Below are 19,245 nucleotides of genomic sequence, written 5' to 3'. Positions count from 1 at the left end.
TTATTGTCAACTGGATACACGCAGACCACAGATGTCATGAAGGAGAAGACAAGGTGTTCAGGTGAAACTTAAGACTGTTTGAACTGGCTGGTAAGCAACATCAAGCGTTTCTGTGGAATTTTTCTTCCACATCTCCGCTTGGAAATGCAGGCCTTACCTCAGAAGGGTGCATCCAGGCTCTGGTTGTTTGGCCTTGAATACATTAGTGGGATATGTGAGGGTCATGGCTCAAACTTTCAGTTTTTATGTCCTCTAACTTGGCCCATTGCTGCTAATATTTGGACTTGGCAGTGTTTAATGCCTGATCAGTGAGTAATAAAAGATATCTCTTAGTGATTTTATACTCTCCAAAGAGCTGAATTTTTTTAGTTCTCACTGAAACCTGGCAGTGGGACTGACTATTCATCCCTCATTAAGCTTTGCCTCGATGGTGATTCTTTCATCAGTCATCATCGGCTGTCATACGAGAGGGATATCTCCACTGTGTCAGAACTGGTTCTACAAATTCAAATTTTATTTGTCACACACACAATTATACACAGTACGCCATGTACTGAAATGCTTATTGCTGTGCAATGCCCGACCATTAAACTACAGTAAAGAAATTTATAAAATTTACAAAATTTACACATTTTACATTTTAGAAGTTTACAGTAAAAAAAATACAGTTAGAAAAATTTACAAAGAAAAAGGTAATAAGAGTTCCATAATTTTTAAAAAAAAAAACCTCTAACAGATGTTAAGAATAAATTAAGAAATTAAGCTAAGAAGTAAAGACTAACTAAGGTAAATTATAAGATTAAAAAAGTAGAATGTGCGAATAAACAATTTAAGAAATAAATTATAAGAAGTGTGCAAATAAACAGAGTGCGTGCGGTGATGTGATATATGAGTGATGTATGAGAGTCCAGACTACCCCGAGTTCAGGGCCTGAATAGCCTGGGGGAAGAAGCTCCTCCTCATTCTCTCTGTTTTGACCTTAAGGGAGCAGAAGCGCTTCCCAGACCTCAACAGTGAGAAGAGTCCATTGTTGGGATGGGAGAGGTCCATCATAATCTTCCTGGCTTTGGTTTTACACGCTTAGTGTAGATGGACAGCAGGTCCGGAAGCTCAGAGCATATGATGTGTTCGGCTGAGGGCACCACTCTTTGATGATCTCGTCTGTCCTACTTGGTGCTGTTCCCATACCAGGTGCAGATGTTTCCCGTCAGGATGCTCTCACTGGTGCAGGAGTAGAAGTTCTTAAGCACCCTCAGCTGCAGATGGAAGTCTCTGTATCTTCTTTCTTCACCAGGGTGTTGATGTGACATTACCATGACATGTCCTGAGTGATGTGGACACCCAGGTATGGGAAGCTGTCCACTCTCTCCACTGGCGCGCCACTGATGATCAGGGGCTTGTAATTCCTCGCCTGCTTTGTAGTGAAGTCCACAATCAGCTCCTTAGTCTTGCTGGCGTTTAGGAGGTTGTTCTCCTGACACCAGTTCTCCAGGTTCATAATCTCCTCCAGGTAGGGCTTCTCGATGTTGTCAGAGATCAGGCCCAACACAACAGTGTCGTCGGCAAACTTGACAATAGAAGTGTTGTCTGATGTGGCTACACATTCGTAAGTATACTTCTTTTTCTTCCCGGACTGTCAAATAGACACAAGATTAGTTTCGCCCAGCTTGCCCTTCAGTTTGTCAGTTCACTTATTTGCCCCCGGGCTCACCACCTCCTAAACTCAGTTTGACTTGACACCTCCCACTCAATCTTCCCCTGGAAACACTGGGGAGATCGGCAACTTCAAAAGCAAACCGCAGTTTAATTCATCCCATTGAAGCATGACGCTGATGGCTTAGTTCCATTTTGCTCCCCCACAGGTAATAAAACAACTAGACGCCGGACGTCTCTATGAAGGATGGTAGCTCGAGTCACTGGAGTTGCTCCCTTTAAACCAGAGGCCGAATCCTTCGCTCTCAAGGTCTTAACCATAGAACCGTCGTAACTTGGGCATACGCGGATGTTGACGTCATTCACAATTCCTTTTTTGTCTGGATTAGTGCTGACAACTCTGCCCCGCTTGTAGTGTCCTCTTAGTGCATTCTGATCACTTAACCAGATGACATCTCCAACAGCGACATTTCTATGTGCAGTGTGCCACTTGCTCCTTACAAACAAATTAGGGCCAGCAAGTTGGCCCCAGGACCTCCAAAACTGGTTAACTTCTGCCTGAATTGCCTGGAGTCTCTTATAGGGGTTACTGAAAAAGTCAAAATTCTTGAAGTCCCCATTTTGAGATGCTCGAGTGTTGGGTATGATGTAATAAATACAGCCTTCCTGACTCTTCACTCTGGCATCAATTGGGCACTCATTTGCAAGGTTGGCTGCCACATGAAGAGCTGTCTGGAACTCACTATAACTAAGCCCAGACTCCCTTCCAAGATTCTGGAGTGCTCTCCTCACAATGCACACAGCAGCCTCAGCAGCCCCATTCCTATGTGGAGAATCAGCTGGATTAACTTTCCACATCCACTCAGTTCGATTCTTCGCTGCAGTCTCCTCCAAGACCAACTTGTTCTGACTTTCCAAGAATCTGTAAAGTTCCTCCAAGACAGACTTTGCTCCTATAAAATTGGGGTCTGACCAGAGCTTTCTTGGATGCCCTCTGATTGCTGTAAATCTCTGGTAAGCCAGAGATTTAGCCTGGCTTACCAGCCTTCAGCTGACAAGGAGTTTACTAATTCTGTGTGAATATCCCTGCTGGCCATACAACAGAACACCACTCCCCAAGCCTTTATCATGACTCTTTTATTAATGTCATCCTTCACTTGGTAGGGTCCAAAGAGATCTACTGTTGTGAATTCAAATGGTGAAGCAGGTTGAGTTCTTTCCGGAGGCAAGTTCCCCATTATTTGCTGGCGTCCCTTTTGCTTTTGCTTTACAGCAAACCACACTACCATCAAAAACCTTTTGGGCAATCCTTCTCACTCTTATGGCTCATGCTTTCCTCCTCATTCTGAGCAGAGTCACAGCAACTCCCTCATGACTCTCCGTGTGGACCTCCCGGGCTAACAGTGTAGACACCTGTTGGGTTTAAGTCAACCCTGCTGGTAAACAGAACCTGTTACTGAAAGCAATCACACAGGCACTAGTGTACATTTTACTTGCAAGGGGAGCGTTGGAGAGCATTGCTGCGACTCGCCTGTCCAAGCAACTCCAACTCCTCTGCGTCCGCCTCACTCTTTTATTGACAACAGAGGTTACACATAATTCAGTTAACCACGTGACAGCTTTAAGGCAAGCATGTGTGTGTGAGCAATGTATACGCCTGTCCCTGTGTGTGTGTGTGTGTGTGTGTGTGTGTGTGTGTGTGTGTGTGTGTGTGTGTGTTTCCAGCTATAACATACAGTGGGGCAAAAAAGTATTTAGTCAGCCACCGATTGTGCAAGTGCCCCCACCTAAAATGATGACAGAGGCCAGTAATTTGCACCAGAGGTACACGTCAACTGTGAGAGACAGAATGTGAAAAAAAAATCCATGAATACACATGGTAGGATTTGTAAAGAATTTATTCGTAAATCAGGGTGGCAAATAAGTATTTGGTCACCTCAAACATGGAAAATCTCTGGCTCCCACAGACCTGTAACGTCTTCTGTAAGACGCTTTTCTGTCCCCCACTCGTTACCTGTATGAATGGCACCTGTTCAAACTCATCATCTGTATAAAAGACACCTGTCCACAGCCTCAAACAGTCAGACTCCAAACTCCGCCATGGCCAAGACCAAAGAGCTCTCGAAGGACACCAGGAAAAGTATTGTAGACCTGCACCAGGCTGGGAAGAGTGAATCTACAATAGGCAAGCAGCTTGGTGTGAAAAAATCAACTGTGGGAGCAATCATCAGAAAATGGAAGACATACAAGACCACTGATAATCTCCCACGATCTGGGGCTCCACGCAAGATCTCATCCCGTGGGGTCAAAATGATCATGAGAACGGTGAGCAAAGATCCCAGAACCACACGGGGGGACCTGGTGAATGACCTGCAGAGAGCTGGGACCAAAGTAACAAAGGTCACCATCAGTAACACACTAAAACGGCAGGGAATCAGATCCCGCAGTGCCAGACGTGTTCCGCTGCTGAAGCCAGTGCATGTCCAGGCCCGTCTGAAGTTTGCCAGAGAGCACATGGATGATACAGCAGAGGATTGGGAGAATGTCATGTGGTCAGATGAAACCAAAGTAGAACTTTTTGGTATAAACTCAACTCGTCGTGTTTGGAGGACGAAGAATACTGAGTTGCATCCCAAGAACACCATACCTACTGTGAAGCATGGGGGTGGAAACATCATGCTATGGGGCTGTTTTTCTGCCAAGGGGACAGGACGACTGATCCGTGTTAAGGACAGAATGAATGGGGCCATGTATCGTGAGATTTTGAGCCAAAACCTCCTTCCATCAGTGAGAACTTTGAAGATGAAACGCGGCTGGGTCTTCCAACATGACAATGATCCAAAACACACCGCCCGGGCAACAAAGGAGTGGCTCCGTAAGAAGCATTTGAAAGTCCTGGAGTGGCCTAGCCAGTCTCCAGACCTCAACCCCATAGAAAATCTGTGGCGGGAGTTGAAAGTCCGTGTTGCTCGGCGACAGCCCCAAAACATCACTGCTCTGGAGAAGATCTGCATGGAGGAATGGGCCAAAATACCAGCTACTGTGTGTGCAAACCTGGTAAAGACCTATAGTAAACGTTTGACCTCTGTTATTGCCAACAAAGGTTATGTTACAAAGTATTGAGTTGTATTTTTGTTATTGACCAAATACTTATTTGCCACCCTGATTTACGAATAAATTCTTTACAAATCCTACCATGTGTATTCATGGATTTTTTTTTCACATTCTGTCTCTCACAGTTGACGTGTACCTCTGGTGCAAATTACTGGCCTCTGTCATCATTTTAGGTGGGGGCACTTGCACAATCGGTGGCTGACTATATACTTTTTTGCCCCACTGTACATAGACATACGACCTTTCAATGAACTTAAACTGTGTATATGAGGTATGCAGAAAAGCAGAAGTAAGCGTCTTGCTAAACTATACAAACAGGAACTTGCAATGGTCATATCTCAAATGAACATTTAAAGGTGTAAAGTCTTGCATCTGTAACACCTGCTTAGTATAGTAAGGTTAAGCTTATCGACTAGATTCGAGAGGAGTAAAATAAATTTGAGAGAATTGAGTGTTGAACAGCCGGCAGGTTTATTACAATGTTACAATGGTGCAATAAACCAATGTAAACAACAAGAAAATTATACTGAAGATCGACAGAGAAGAGCGCTCTTTTGAAAATAACAACAAAATAAAATAAAATAAAATAAGTAGTCTCTTTAGACCTGACTCCTGATGAACAGGATATTGTGAGTTCAATAGTTTCCAGAGAAACGATCCGTATGAAGTAAGCAGTTTTTGCTCTTGCTTATCTGAAATCCTGTGATCCGAAGTAAGTCAGGCTGTAGCTCTGCCCCTGCATCCAGAACAGCTGGCCACACTGCTTTTGGATTCGCCAAGAGTTTTCACAGGGTCTGGCTCGCCATCCATATCCAGAACCACTTCAGATCCAGGATCACAAAAAACCAGTCTGCACATACAGTACAGAGCAATAAACAAAATAGTTCTTAACAGTTTTTCTAAATAAAATGAGATCTCATAACGTTTTCAAAATCAAGTACACTGTTGTTTTAACATTGTTCTGTCTCTATGAATTCAATCTGTACTGCTTTACAGCACTACAATCAATTGTATTTATATACCCCTTTTTAAGGCATACTTAATCACATTTTTTATTTTATTTAACCTTTATTTAACCAGGAATGTCCCATTGAGATTAAAAACCTCTTTTTCAAGGGAGTCCTGGCCAAGAGGCAGCACATTTCCAAACAAATACATACAAACAAACAAGATTAAAAATTACACAAAACAATTACACATTATTGAGGCAGTCTGTAGGCCTTTGAGTTTAGTTTTAAAAACATTTAAAGACAACAATTCAGTCAGTTTCCAGTCTTTCTGTAACAGGTTCCATGAAAAAGGCGCAGAGTGGACAAAGGCTTTCTTACCCAACTCTGTGCGGACAAGGGGAACAGACAGCAGCAGCTGATCATTTGAACGCAAGGAGTAAGAACCACTATTTGTCCTTGTGACCAAAGTACAAATATAAGGAGGCAACAATCCAAGAATAGCTTTGTAAATAAAAGTGTACCAATGCCCCTGTCTTCTAATGGCCAAAGAAGGCCAATTTACTCTTAAGTACAAGTCACAATGATGGGTCAGATATCTACAATTGGTGATAAACCTCAAGGAAGCATGATACATCGTGTCCAACATTAGAAGACATGAAGAAGAAGCATTCATATACAGAATGTCACCATAATCTAACACAGATAAAAAGGTTGCAGTGACAAGACGTTTTTTTACTGCAAAAGAAAAACACTGTTTATTACGGGAAAAAAAACAAAGTTTTTTTTGTTTGCAACGTAACTAGTTTTAAATAACTTATTTACATGAATCAACCCATAACTGAAATGACAAAGTGCAGAAAAAGCACTGAACAACATTCATGGCTAAAAGAAAAGTGCATCCTGCATTAGTTTTGCGCATTTGTGAAGATGCCCAATCAAATAGGCAATAAAATAAAATACGACACCCCATTTCACACACAATTCAAGTACTCCGACTGGTTTTAGCTTTCTTAGACAAGACAGAATTCACACTGTTGCAGTATTTACCACATGTAAAATTAACATAGGTTTTCCTGCTAACTTATCACTTTTAGTAACTCACCGGAGTTCCCAAGAAACAAACACACGCTCTGCCTGGTTTTGGTCGAGAGTAAAACACATAAAGGCCTCTGAAAAGTACATAACTTGAAGTTAGAGACTGTTAAAAATACTTTATAACACTTATTTTATATCGAAAGACTCACTGTGTAGCTTCTTAATTGCTCTCGGGTGTCTTGCTCCGTTTTGCCTAATGCAGCAGCGTGCTTTTGTTGCATTCACTGAACTATGGAAAATCAAAGTGTGTTCAAAGGGTGTCGGAAATAATAATACAAGGTAAAAACAAAAAATATTAGTAACTAGAGCTGGGCGATATAAGATTTTTTCATATCACGATATGTTTTTTTCATTTCAGGCGATAACGATATATATCACGATATAAGCCAAATAACTAGATTTGTAAGATTTAAATGTGCCGTTGCTCACAAGTAAAATGTGAAATAATTAGCAGCTTGTTTTAATTAAAATATTTATTTCCCATAATAAGTTCAACAGGGCAGATGTACTTAAGGAACATGAGACTTCAGTTTCAGATAAATAAAGGCAAATATTGCAAACTACACAAAAGGCAGCCGCTAAAGCGTTTAAGTTTCAAAATAGAACAAACAAAACAGACAAAACTAAATTGTCAATTCCACTTAGAAACAAAATATTAATTCTAAAAACAAATCTTAGGTCGTTTTACAGAAGAACAGACAAAATTGACTAACTTTTGTCAATATCAAATAAACTGAGAACTAAAAGGAAATTCTCAATCTCTCCTTGTTGTATAGCTTAGCTTTTCAAACAGTTTTAACAGTTACTTTAGTCTGACAAAAGCCGAATGACGAATTAGCGCTTTCAGTCAGAGATTGAGCATGCACCGCTTTATTGTATTTCCAGACTTGCTTTCGGCACAATTTACAGTGCGCGCTACTCTGTTTTTTGTCAGACTTGAAATAGCCGAAATACCTTCACACTACGGAACTTCTGTGGCCCTTCCGTTCGACAGTCTCTCCGGCATTGGAACCATCATCTGTTTTTTCTTCGGTAACCTTCGCTCACGCTCTCGGTTGATTTTTCTCTAGTCGGCAAACTCCTTTCCTTCATTATCTGGGCTGCACGGCTGCAAAAACAAATACACATGTGCGCCTTGGCACTTGTGCTGTACGTAACAAGTCACGTGACGTGACGCTGCGGCTGTCACGTCAGAACAGCCAATCCAAATTAAGTAGCGCAGAGCCGAACCAATGTTCGGCTCTGCGCTACTTAATTTGGATTGGCTGTTCTTTTTTTTAAGAGGACAAGAGAGATGAGGCCTATCGCAATAGTTTAATTTTTCTATCGAGAAAAAGTTATTTCGCAATACATATCGTTATCGTTCTATCGCCCAGCTCTACTAGTAACCATGTCTATAGGGGTTACACACCTGTTACAAGTTCAAAATATTGGGGATGGATACAAGAGGAAAACCAAAATAACAACACTGGTCCGGCCGGGTCAAGTCAAACGATGATTTTAATGAACACACGTGTGGGAGATGAACACTGCACGCAGCATAAGATCTCTCACCAAAAACCACACAACAATAGTTTTTATGAAAATCAGGGTATTAGAACGCCCCCTCATGCGTAAAGTAGGTACAATACAATCAATGTTGACAACTTTTATCACATTAAAAGAACATCTTCTTCTTCCCGAGGCCAGATCCTTCCCAGTAATCTTCTAACTCTGCTTATCCCCTGGAACAAACCATCTCTCCTGCAAGCATAATCAAACAGCTACAAGGCCTTGCAAACTATTATTTAAATATTTGAACTCTCACCTACACATGAGTTTAACTACTGCTTGTGTGTGTGCGTGTGTGTGTGCCTCGACCTCAGCATTCGCTCTGTCTATAAGGACAGAGGCCAACTCTTCATGTGTGCAATAACCTAACTGAAACCATACATGTAAGATGTTGAATAAATGTTCTAATCAAATGCCACTACTCAAAGCTTAATAAAAAGAATATAAATGAATAAAGGATAATGATAACTGACATAGTATGTGTTTTGTAAGCGTGTTCCTTCCATAGCTCAAGATCTTTAACACAATAGATTGTCCGGCGCGAAGTTCGGACAAAGCTCCGACCCTCCACTAGTTGACCGAGCCCCCTCATTGGCAAGCACAAAAATACAATGCATGTATATCAAAATGATTATCACTGCACCTGTAATAGAAAATGTTAGTATGGGATCATGACAATACCTGTAATACAAGTTGTAACATAAGGCCGACAGCCTAAAGAAATTCTTCACTGAAACAATGATTAATGATGATATGACTAAATAAAATAATGATTAACTATTGCAAATGCACACTCCTTAAAGTGTAACAAAAGATACAATTGAATAAAAGATCATAAAGAATAACATGCCATAAGTGTTTCGTAAGCGTGTGCGGCCTTTTATGCTCTGAGCCACTTCACTCAATAGATCAGCCAGACATCCCGCTGACTGTAGCTTTTAACCCTTACTGACTTGAGCACAACTCCATAATAAGCACCAAGCGGCAATATGTATAAAGATGATCATGGTTACACCTACAATGAAAGATTATATGATTATACCAACACCTGTAAATAGAAGATTAACATGAGGTTATAACAATCACTATAATACAAACATTAATGTAATGTCAATAGCTTCAATAAATGCTTTAATGCAATGCTTATTATATGATTCTGATGCAATGATAAAATAACAGTAAAATATCTCTTCTCACACCTTAAAAGAACATGGTGCTTTCTAAATGTATAACATAGCTCTCTGCACTAAGCTGCATTCTAAATAAAGATAGCACATTTTGTCAGCACAGACGCAGATACTGGAAATGTTAGAAGGTTGAAAATAAATCCTCTGACTGTCTGGCTTTTTCTTCATAATGATAGCCATATTAGGACACATAAAGGCAGTGATTATATATCTACAGTTAAGCCCATAATTATTCATACCCCTGCCGAATTTTGACTTAAAGTTACTTTTGTTCAACCAGCAAGTTCTTTTTTGAGCAGAAATGACACAGGTGTCTCCCCAAAGATAATAAGACGATGTACAAGAGGCATCATTGTGGAAAAAAATATTTCTCAGGTTTTATTTATATTTTAGCAAAAAGTATCATGTCCAGAATTATTCATACCCTTCTCAATAATCAATAGAAAAAAGCCTTTATTGGCTATTACAGCAATCAAATGTTTCCTATAATTGCAGACCAGCTTTTTGCATGTCTCCACAGGCATTTTTGCCCATTCATCTTTAGCAATGAGCTCCAAATCTTTCAGGTTGGAGGGTCTTCTTGCCATCACCCTGATCTTTAGCTCCCTCCACAGATTCTCAATTGGATTCAAGTCAGGACTCTGGCTAGGCCACTGCAAAACATTAATGTTGTTGTCTGCTAACCATTTCTTCACCACGTTTGCTGTATGTTTTGGGTCATTGTCGTGCTGAAATGTCCACTGGTTCCCAAGGCCAAGTTTTTCTGCAGACTGCCTGATGTTGTTGTTGAGAATTTTCATGTATTGCTCTTTTTTCATGGTGCCGTTTACTGTGATTAGGTTCCCTGGTCCATTGGCTAAAAAACACCCCCAAAGCATTAGGTTCCCACCACCATGTTTGACAGTGGGGATGGTGTTCTTTGGGTTGAAGGCTTCTCCATTTTTATGCCAAATGAAGGCAACATCATTATGACCAAATAATTCAATTTTTGTTTCATCTGACCATAACACTGAAGACCAGAAACCTTCTTCTTTGTCCAGATGAGCATTTGCAAAGGCCAAATGAGCTTTGGCATGCCTTAGAAGTGCCTGGAGAAGGGGCGTTTTCCTTGGTCTGCATCCGTGGAACCCAACAGTGTCCGTTGGACTGTCTGCCTTGAGACATTGCCACCAGCAGAGCCCAGATTCACCAGAATGGCCTTGGTGGTGATCCTTGGATTCTTTTTCACCTCTCTCACTATTCTCCTGGCCAGCACAGGTTTCACTTTTGGCTTCCGACAACGTCCTCTGAGATTTTCCACAGTGCGGAACATCTTGTATTTTTTAATAATACTTTGCACTGTAGCCACTGGAACTTGAAAACATTTGGATATGGCCTTGCAGCCCATTCCTCACTTGTGAGCAGCCACAATGCACAGCTGCAGGTCCTCACTGAGTTCCTTTGTCTTAGCCATGAATGTCCACAGACCACCTGCAGAGAGCTGCTGTTTTTCACCTGTTGAGTTGATCAAAACAGCTATTTCCAATTAATCAGGGTAATTAGGATGCTTTAGAACAGCTTTGACTATTTGGAATGGTATGGAACTTTGGATTTTCCCAGAGACTGTGACAGTTTGTAAAGGGTATGAATAATTCTGGACATGATACTTTTTGCTCAAATGTAAATAAAAGCTGAGAAATATTTTTTTCCACAATGATGCGTCTTGTACATCATCTTATTATCTTTTGTGAGACGCCTGTGTCATTTCCAGTCAAAAAATAACTTGCTAGTTGAATAAAAGTAACTTTAAGTCAAAATTTGCCAGGGGTATGAATAATTATGGGCTTAACTGTATATATTTTAGCACAAATGACAATATAAAAAATATCATTTCCAACAACACCCAGGCATCATAACTCAAGATCGGAACACCAATTTAAAAGCTTGCACTTGACCACCACAAACAAAGAGCCCAGAGCCTGGGTCTCTGTATACTACCAGTCTATCTGTAGTAGTGCTTGGGGAGACTGTGCCTTCTTGTGCTGCATGGAAAATGTCTCTTAGGGCATCCTCACGTTCCTTCACTGAAATGACTCCTGTCAATGGGACTGCCATTGGGTCATTAGCAGCTTTATTTTCCCCAAGAAACTTTTTTGCTGCTCTCCAGGTCCAAGCAACTGATCTGACCAATCAAGCTAGGACACTGAACCGCTTGACATCTACAAGGTTCTTGGTGACTAACCCTGCAAGTGGTCTCCTCTGCTCTCTTTGGGCCTCAGCCTGACTTTGCTTTCCTTCTTGTCCTCTTATCTGGGCCTTTGTCAGGGCAGCGACAAATGGCTTTCTTTTCAGCTTTGCCAACTCTTCAGCTAACCTAACTGGCCACTCGCTCACAGGCAGACTCAAGAACTTTGGACAATTTTGTCATTCTGAGTTTTCATCTAGATCTCAGGACTAGCTCCTCTTGTGACTACATCAGCAATGTTCTGAGGGCTAGGGATCCCTGGCAAACGTTATCTACTAATTGGTCATGCTTATGTAATTGTAACTGATGCTGTAGGAGAGAGAAATAACATCGTGGAAGAGACATAAAGTGAGTAAAAAACATCCTAAACACATTTAGAACATATTTAGAACTACAAGTTAAATTACTTTTAGCAATTATTGTGTTTTTTTTAATGTCACAATTCCAACCCTGCTCCATTATCCGGGTTTGGGACCAGCAAAAGTGACCCGAAATGCGTGAGGACTATCCGCCACCTGTGAGTGCTTTGGCACGGCCGAGGTGCCCACGGCAGCACCCACTGCTTGTTGAGAGTAAGAGCGATACGTGCTTTCATGTCAAACAGTTGTCATAAGTCTCCAATAACATCAGCAAAAGTCACCAGATTTGTTGTTTGGCTTTTTTTTAGAAAAAAAGTTGCTAAGGGGTCTGAAAACTCACTAAATATAGCGACAAACTCGCTAAGTTGGCAACACTGATCCCGCGGCACAACGCTAATGCTACCTAAGCTAGAGGCAGCTGCAGTTCTTTAGCAACCTGTTTTAACCTGTCTTTTAGCTTAGCCAGCAACCACTTCTTTACTGGCTGCTTCCCTGGATTTTATAGACATATCAGTTCCACACAATCTCCCTGCAGGTGACCATTTATCGAAGGCATTATACTGTGGGGTTTTTCCCATAATGGAATGACAAGATTAGTTCAGCCCGGCTTGCCCTTCAGTCTGTCAATTAACTTATTTGCTTCAGGGCTCATCACCTCCTACACTCGGTTTGACTTGACAACTATACAACAGGAAAAATCATAAAAATCCATATAGAGTAAGTTTTATAAAAATATTTGTCCTCTCACTCCCAAAGTTTTTAAACAAATACCTGCACTTTCTACTCCTTACATTTTCAAAACAGACTTCTTGCTATAGGTTTAGCAGTATCAGTAGTAGAGTTTATACTCCCTGGAAGGCAGGTGTCCCGTTGTGTTTCCAGTCCTTCAGAATCTGGCTAGCTCTACAGAAGATAAGGAAGGATAAAGGGAGAGACGTTTTTGTAAGTGTCAGGTAATTTTTTTTATTCAATGGTTCTACCAGCTCAACAAACAAACAGACTGCTAATATTTCAAACAACCAATAAGGGTATAAGGACTGAACTGAAAATGTCCAAAGAAAAACTATTTAAGATCTTCAGCCTGGAGCACTATTGGTCAAGACTACTTTAAAAATAAAATAAAGTTTTACTCCTTGGAAGAAAAATACAGAAGAGAAGTTACTGTTCCAACGCACTCTTGAAAGTGTTTTAACCTTTCCTGCTATGATTAATCATTCAATTCAATTCAATTCAATTTTATTTATATAGCGCCAAATCACAACAAAAGTCGCCTCAAGGCGCTTTATATTGTACAGTAGATAGCACAATAATAAATACAGAGAAAAACCCAACAATCATATGACCCCTCTATGAGCAAGCACTTTGGCGACAGTGGGAAGGAAAAACTCCCTTTTAACAGGAAGAAACCTCCGGCAGAACCAGGCTCAGGGAGGGGCGGGGCCATCTGCTGTGACCGGTTGGGGTGAAAGAAGGAAAACAGGATAAAGACATGCTGTGGAAGAGAGACAGAGATTAATAACAGATATGATTCGATGCAGAGAGGTCTATTAACACATAGTGAGTGAGAAAGGTGCCTGGAAAGGAAAAACTCAATGCATCATGGGAATCCTCGGCAGCCTACGTCTATTGCAGCATAACTAAGGGAGGATTCAGGGTCACCTGGTCCAGCCCTAACTATATGCTTTAGCAAAAAGGAAAGTTTGAAGCCTAATCTTGAAAGTAGAGATAGTGTCTGTCTCCTGAATCCAAACTGGAAGCTGGTTCCACAGAAGAGGGGCCTGAAAACTGAAGGCTCTGCCTCCCATTCTACTTTTAAATACTCTAGGAACAACAAGTAAGCCTGCAGTGTGAGAGCGAAGTGCTCTAATGGGGTGATATGGTACTACAAGGTCATTAAGATAAGATGGGGCCTGATTATTTAAGACCTTGTATGTGAGGAGCAGGATTTTGAATTCAATTCTGGATTTAACAGGAAGCCAATGAAGGGAAGCCAAAACAGGAGAAATCTGCTCTCTCTTTCTAGTCCCTGTCAGTACCCTTGCTGCAGCATTTTGGATCAGCTGAAGGCTTCTCAGCGAGTTTTTAGGACATCCTGATAATAAAGAATTACAGTCGTCCAGCCTGGAAGTAATGAATGCATGAACTAGTTTTTCAGCATCACTCTGAGACAGGATATTTCTAATTTTAGAGATGTTGCGCAAATGGAAGAAAGCAGTCTTACATATTTGTTTAATATGTGCATTGAAGGACATGTCCTGGTCAAAAATGACTCCAAGGTTCCTCACAGCATTACTGGAGGCCAAGGTAATGCCATCCAGAGTAAGAATCTGCTTAGATACCATATTTCTAAGATTTTCAGGGCCGAGTACAATAACCTCAGTTTTATCTGAATTAAGAAGCAGAAAGTTAGCGGCCATCCAGGTCTTTATGTCTTTAAGACATTCCTGTAGTTTAACTAATTGGTGTGTGTTACCTGGCTTCATGGATAGATAGAGCTGCGTGTCATCTGCATAGCAGTGAAAATTTATGCTATGCCTTCTAATGATGCTGCCTAAGGGAAGCATGTATAATGTAAACAGAATTGGTCCCAGCACTGAACCCTGTGGAACACCATAATTGACCTTAGTGTCTGAAGAGGACTCTCCATTTACATGTACAAATTGGAGTCTATTAGATAGATATGATACAAACCACTGCAGTACAGTACCTGTAATACCTACAGCATGTTCTAATCGCTCTAATAGGATATTATGGTCAACAGTATCGAACGCAGCACTGAGGTCTAGCAGGACAAGCACAGAGATGAGTCCACTGTCAGAGGCCATAAGAAGATCATTTGTAACCTTCACTAAAGCTGTTTCTGTGCTGTGCTGAGCTCTGAAACCTGACTGAAACTCTTCAAATAAGCCATTCCTCTGCAGATGATCAGTTAGCTGTTTGACAACTACTCTTTCAAGGATGTTTGATATGAAAGGAAGGTTGGAGATTGGCCTATAATTAGCTAAGACAGCTGGGTCTAGAGATGGCTTTTTAAGTAAAGGTTTAACTACAGCCAGCTTGAAGGCCTGTGGTACATAGCCGATTATTAGAGATAGGTTGATCATATTTAAGATCGAAGAATTAATTAATGGCAGGACTTCTTTGAGCAGTTTTGTAGGAATGGGGTCTAAAAGACACGTTGATGGTTTGGAGGAATTAATTATTGAAGTTAACTCAGAAAGATCAATTGGAGAAAAAGAGTCTGAATATCAATGGTACTGAAAGTAGCTGTAGATAATATTACATCTGTGGGATGATTATTGGTAATTTTTTCTCTAATGATAAAAATTTTATTTATGAAGAAGTTCATGAAGTCATTACTAGTTAACGTTAAAGGGATTGTTGGCTCAGTAGAGCTCTGACTGTTTGTCAGCCTGGCTACAGTGCTGAAGAGAAACCTGGGGTTGTTCTTATTTTCTTCAATCAGTGACGAATAGTAAGATGTTCTGGCTTTGCGGAGGGCTTTCTTATAAAGCAGCAAACTATTTCTCCAGGCTAAATGATGATCCTCTAAATTTGTGACACGCCATTTCCTCTCCAGCTTACGAGTTATCTGCTTTAGGCTACGTGTTTGAGAATTATACCACGGAGTCAGGTACTTCTGATTTGAGGCCTTAGTTTTCACAGGAGCTACAGTATCCAGAGTCGTACGTAGTGAGGAGGTAAAATTATTAACAAGATAATCGACCTCTGTTGGAGTAGTGTTCAGATAGCTGCTCTGCTCTATGTTGGTACAGGGCATTGAAGATGATAACAGTGGGTGGATTATATTCTTAAACTTAGTTACAGCACTTTCAGAAAGACATCTACTGTGATAAAGTCTACTCTCCACTGCTGTGTAATCAATTATTGTAAATGTAAATGTTATCAGGAAATGATCAGACAGCAGAGGGTTTTCAGGAAACACTGTTAAATGTTCAGTTTCTATGCCATATGTTAAAACAAGATCTAGAGTGTGATTAAAGTGGTGGGTGGGTTCTTTTACATTTTGAGAGAAGCCAATTGAGTCTAATAACAGATTAAATGCCATGTTGAGGCTGTCATTTTTAGCATCTACATGGATGTTAAAATCACCCACAATAATTATTTTATCTGAGCTGAGCACTAAATCAGATAAAAAGTCTGAGAAATCAGAGAGAAACTCTGTGTAAGGCCCAGGTGGACGATAGATGATAACAAGTAAGACTGGTTTCTGAGTTTTACAGCTGGGGTGGACGAGGCTAAGCATCAGGCTTTCAAATGAATTAAAAGTCTGTCTTGGTCTTTCGTTAATTAATAGGCTGGTGTGAAAAATTGCTGCCACACCGCCCCCTCGGCCTGTGCTTCGAGGTTTCTGGTAGTTAGAATGACTCGGGGGTGTTGATTCATTTAAACTAACATAATCATCCTGCTGCAACCAGGTTTCTGTAAGGCAGAGTAAATCGATTTGTTGATCAATTATTAAGTCATGTACTAACAGAGACTTGGAGGAGAGAGACCTAATATTTAATAATCCACATTTCACTGTTTTACTCTTTGGTTCAGATGTGGATACTGTATTGTTCTTTCTTTGTGATTTTTTATGTTTAAGTTGTTTATTGCTGGTTTTTAGTTTGTTTTTTGTCTGTTTGGGAGCTGACACAGTCTCAATGGAGATGGGTTTTTGGGGGGGTAGCAGGAGGAGAGAAGCTGCAGAGAGGCGTGTAAGACTGCAACTCTGCTTCCTGGTCCCAACTCTGGATAGTCATATTTTGGGGGGTTTAATAAATTGGTCCATATTTCTAGAAATGAGAGCTGCTCCATCCAAAGTGGGATGGATGCCGTCTCTCCTAACAAGACCAGGTTTCCTCCAGAAGGTTTGCCAATTATCTATGAAGCCCACATCGTTTCTGGGACACCACTCAGACAGCCAGCAATTTAAGGAGAACATGCGGCTAAACATGTCACTCCTGGTCTGATTGGGGAGGGGACCAGAGAAAACTACAGAGTCCAACATTGTTTTGGCAAAGTTACACACCGATTCAATATTGATTTTAGTGACCTCCGATTGGCGTAACCGGGTGTCATTACTGCCGACGTGAATTATGATCTTACTGTATTTACGTTTACCCTTAGCCAGCAGTTTTAAATTTCCTTCAGTGTCACTGTGTGATGCTTAAGTGGTTTTACATGATGTAACTGTCTTCTTAATCTGTTGCCAGCTGGGTAGAGTTGTTGCCGCTGCTGGAGAAGAAATATGGTGCCAACAAGTGCTACAGGTTTGAGAATGACGTGTTCCCCATCAATTTCATGTCACCTCCTCCAGCCTCCCAAAGTCTGCCACCACAAGCAGACTGGAAGAATGTTCCTGGTGTGAACATCTTGGCTCACCTCTACAAAGAGCCAATCTTTTCTGAGACTTACAGTAACTTCAAGATCATTGTCAACCCTCGAGCAGTGTTTTCCACATCTGTTCACGGGGCGCTGAACGCACAGGATGGCTGGTCCTGGATTGACCGGAGCATAGCACGGATGTACCACACAAGGTAATTTAATGAAGCAATTCCTCCACATTAGTAGCTACAAAAACAAATAAAATTGTTCCCAATCCCATCATACTCTGTTTCTCACTTAATGCTATTTTATTCCTCCATGTCTCACTGTATCCACCCATGATTAAATCTAAACACTGATCACACTAAGGCTACGTTCACACTGCAGGTCTTAATGCTCAATTCCGATTTTTTGATCAAATCCGATTTTTTTGTCTGCTTGTTCACACTACAAATAAAATGCGACAGCAAACGCGCTCTAGTGTGAACGCTCAAAGCGGCCCGCATGCGCAAACACAACACGCTCTGTTTAGACCCAGACCAAACAATATTGTTTGACTGATGGTCCTTAATATAAAGACTTCAGACTTTACGTTTCCCAATTTTTGCTTTAAGTTATTTTGTTATTTACATAATAATGTAAATAACCTAATAATTATCCTTATTGCTGTTTTAGAGGAGCGGTGATTCAAAGGATAGTTGCAGATTTCTGTCAGAATCTGCAGATTATACAGTACAAATAAAATGTTCACGTTGTCTTCCCAACAGTTTCACTAACATCTACACTGGATGGCCAGGAAGCGTTCGCGATGTCTTCTCCGGCGCTGATAATTGGTGTCTGTCTTGTGTCAGTGACGTCAAAGACGGATTTAATGCGACATGACCGTTCAAACAGCAGTTGCTTTCTAAAACATCGGATATGTATCGGATTCAGTACCACATACGAAAGTGACCCAGATCGGATTTGAAAATATCGGATTTGTGCCGTTCACACTGTCATACCATGATCAGATATGGGTCGCAGGTCAAAAAAATCGGATTTGATGCGCTTTCGCCTGCAGTGTGAACGTAGCCTAATACGTCTTTTTCACTGTCTTTAACAACAGATTTATGTGTCTATTCCTGAGCAGTGACTTTTAATTTATTTATGGACTTTCATGTCCATAAATAAATAATTTGTATGAAAATTGTATATTATGTGTTTACAATCAAATCACATTACAACTTGGAAGGTTTGCTGTATTTAACCAAATTGTAAAAATATAATTATTATTTCATCAGTGTGCTTTTATCTGTAAGGTAAACTTCTACCACCATGTTTGCTGGTGCAAAATTCTCATTTTTATTTAGAAGTTTTTGTCTCTCTCTTTTAATGTAGGCACACTACAAACTCTATGCACACTTTAAGAGCTGCTTTTATGTTTCTGCTTTCTGTCTTTGCAGAAGTCCCATACAAAAAAGCCTGACAAAAGACAAGTTGATTTATGATGGGAGACTGCTGAGCTACAGCGCCCACTTCATACCAGCTGTGAACAAAGTGCTGAGAGAGACTGGATTCCTACCAAGCACACACTAGACTCACTGTGAAAAACCTGCTTGCAAGTTTTGAGACTTGTCTGCTCAATACCTCTTTTAAGCTTTATCTGAAGAGTATGACTTTATTTTTGTTTCAAGGATTCCCTTGTAAAAAAACAGAAAAATACATGAACGCTTCCACATGAGAACTGGAAAAGATATTGGGCCAAAGACAAGTCAACAATAAAATAAAAAACCAACAGTTCA

At 40.8% G+C, this 19,245-nt stretch overlaps 1 protein-coding gene across 2 annotated transcripts in view; it reads left to right on the top strand.

Annotated features, from left to right (window-relative positions):
- The window catches only part of si:zfos-464b6.2 (uncharacterized), a 40,126-nt gene extending 20,881 nt beyond the window's left edge, over positions 1 to 19,245 (top strand). For both annotated transcript variants that reach the window (XM_005474865.4, XM_025898118.1), the window contains 2 exons: positions 17,353 to 17,676; positions 18,907 to 19,245. In XM_005474865.4, the coding sequence (XP_005474922.1) occupies positions 17,353 to 17,676; positions 18,907 to 19,039 (457 nt within the window). In that variant the 3' untranslated portion in view covers positions 19,040 to 19,245. The remainder of the gene's footprint in view (positions 1 to 17,352; positions 17,677 to 18,906) is intronic.

This window comes from Oreochromis niloticus, linkage group LG14, assembly GCF_001858045.2.
Source record: "Oreochromis niloticus isolate F11D_XX linkage group LG14, O_niloticus_UMD_NMBU, whole genome shotgun sequence".
In the NCBI taxonomy this organism is placed as follows: domain Eukaryota; kingdom Metazoa; phylum Chordata; class Actinopteri; order Cichliformes; family Cichlidae; genus Oreochromis; species Oreochromis niloticus.
This window is presented reverse-complemented; position numbering and strand designations above follow the sequence as displayed.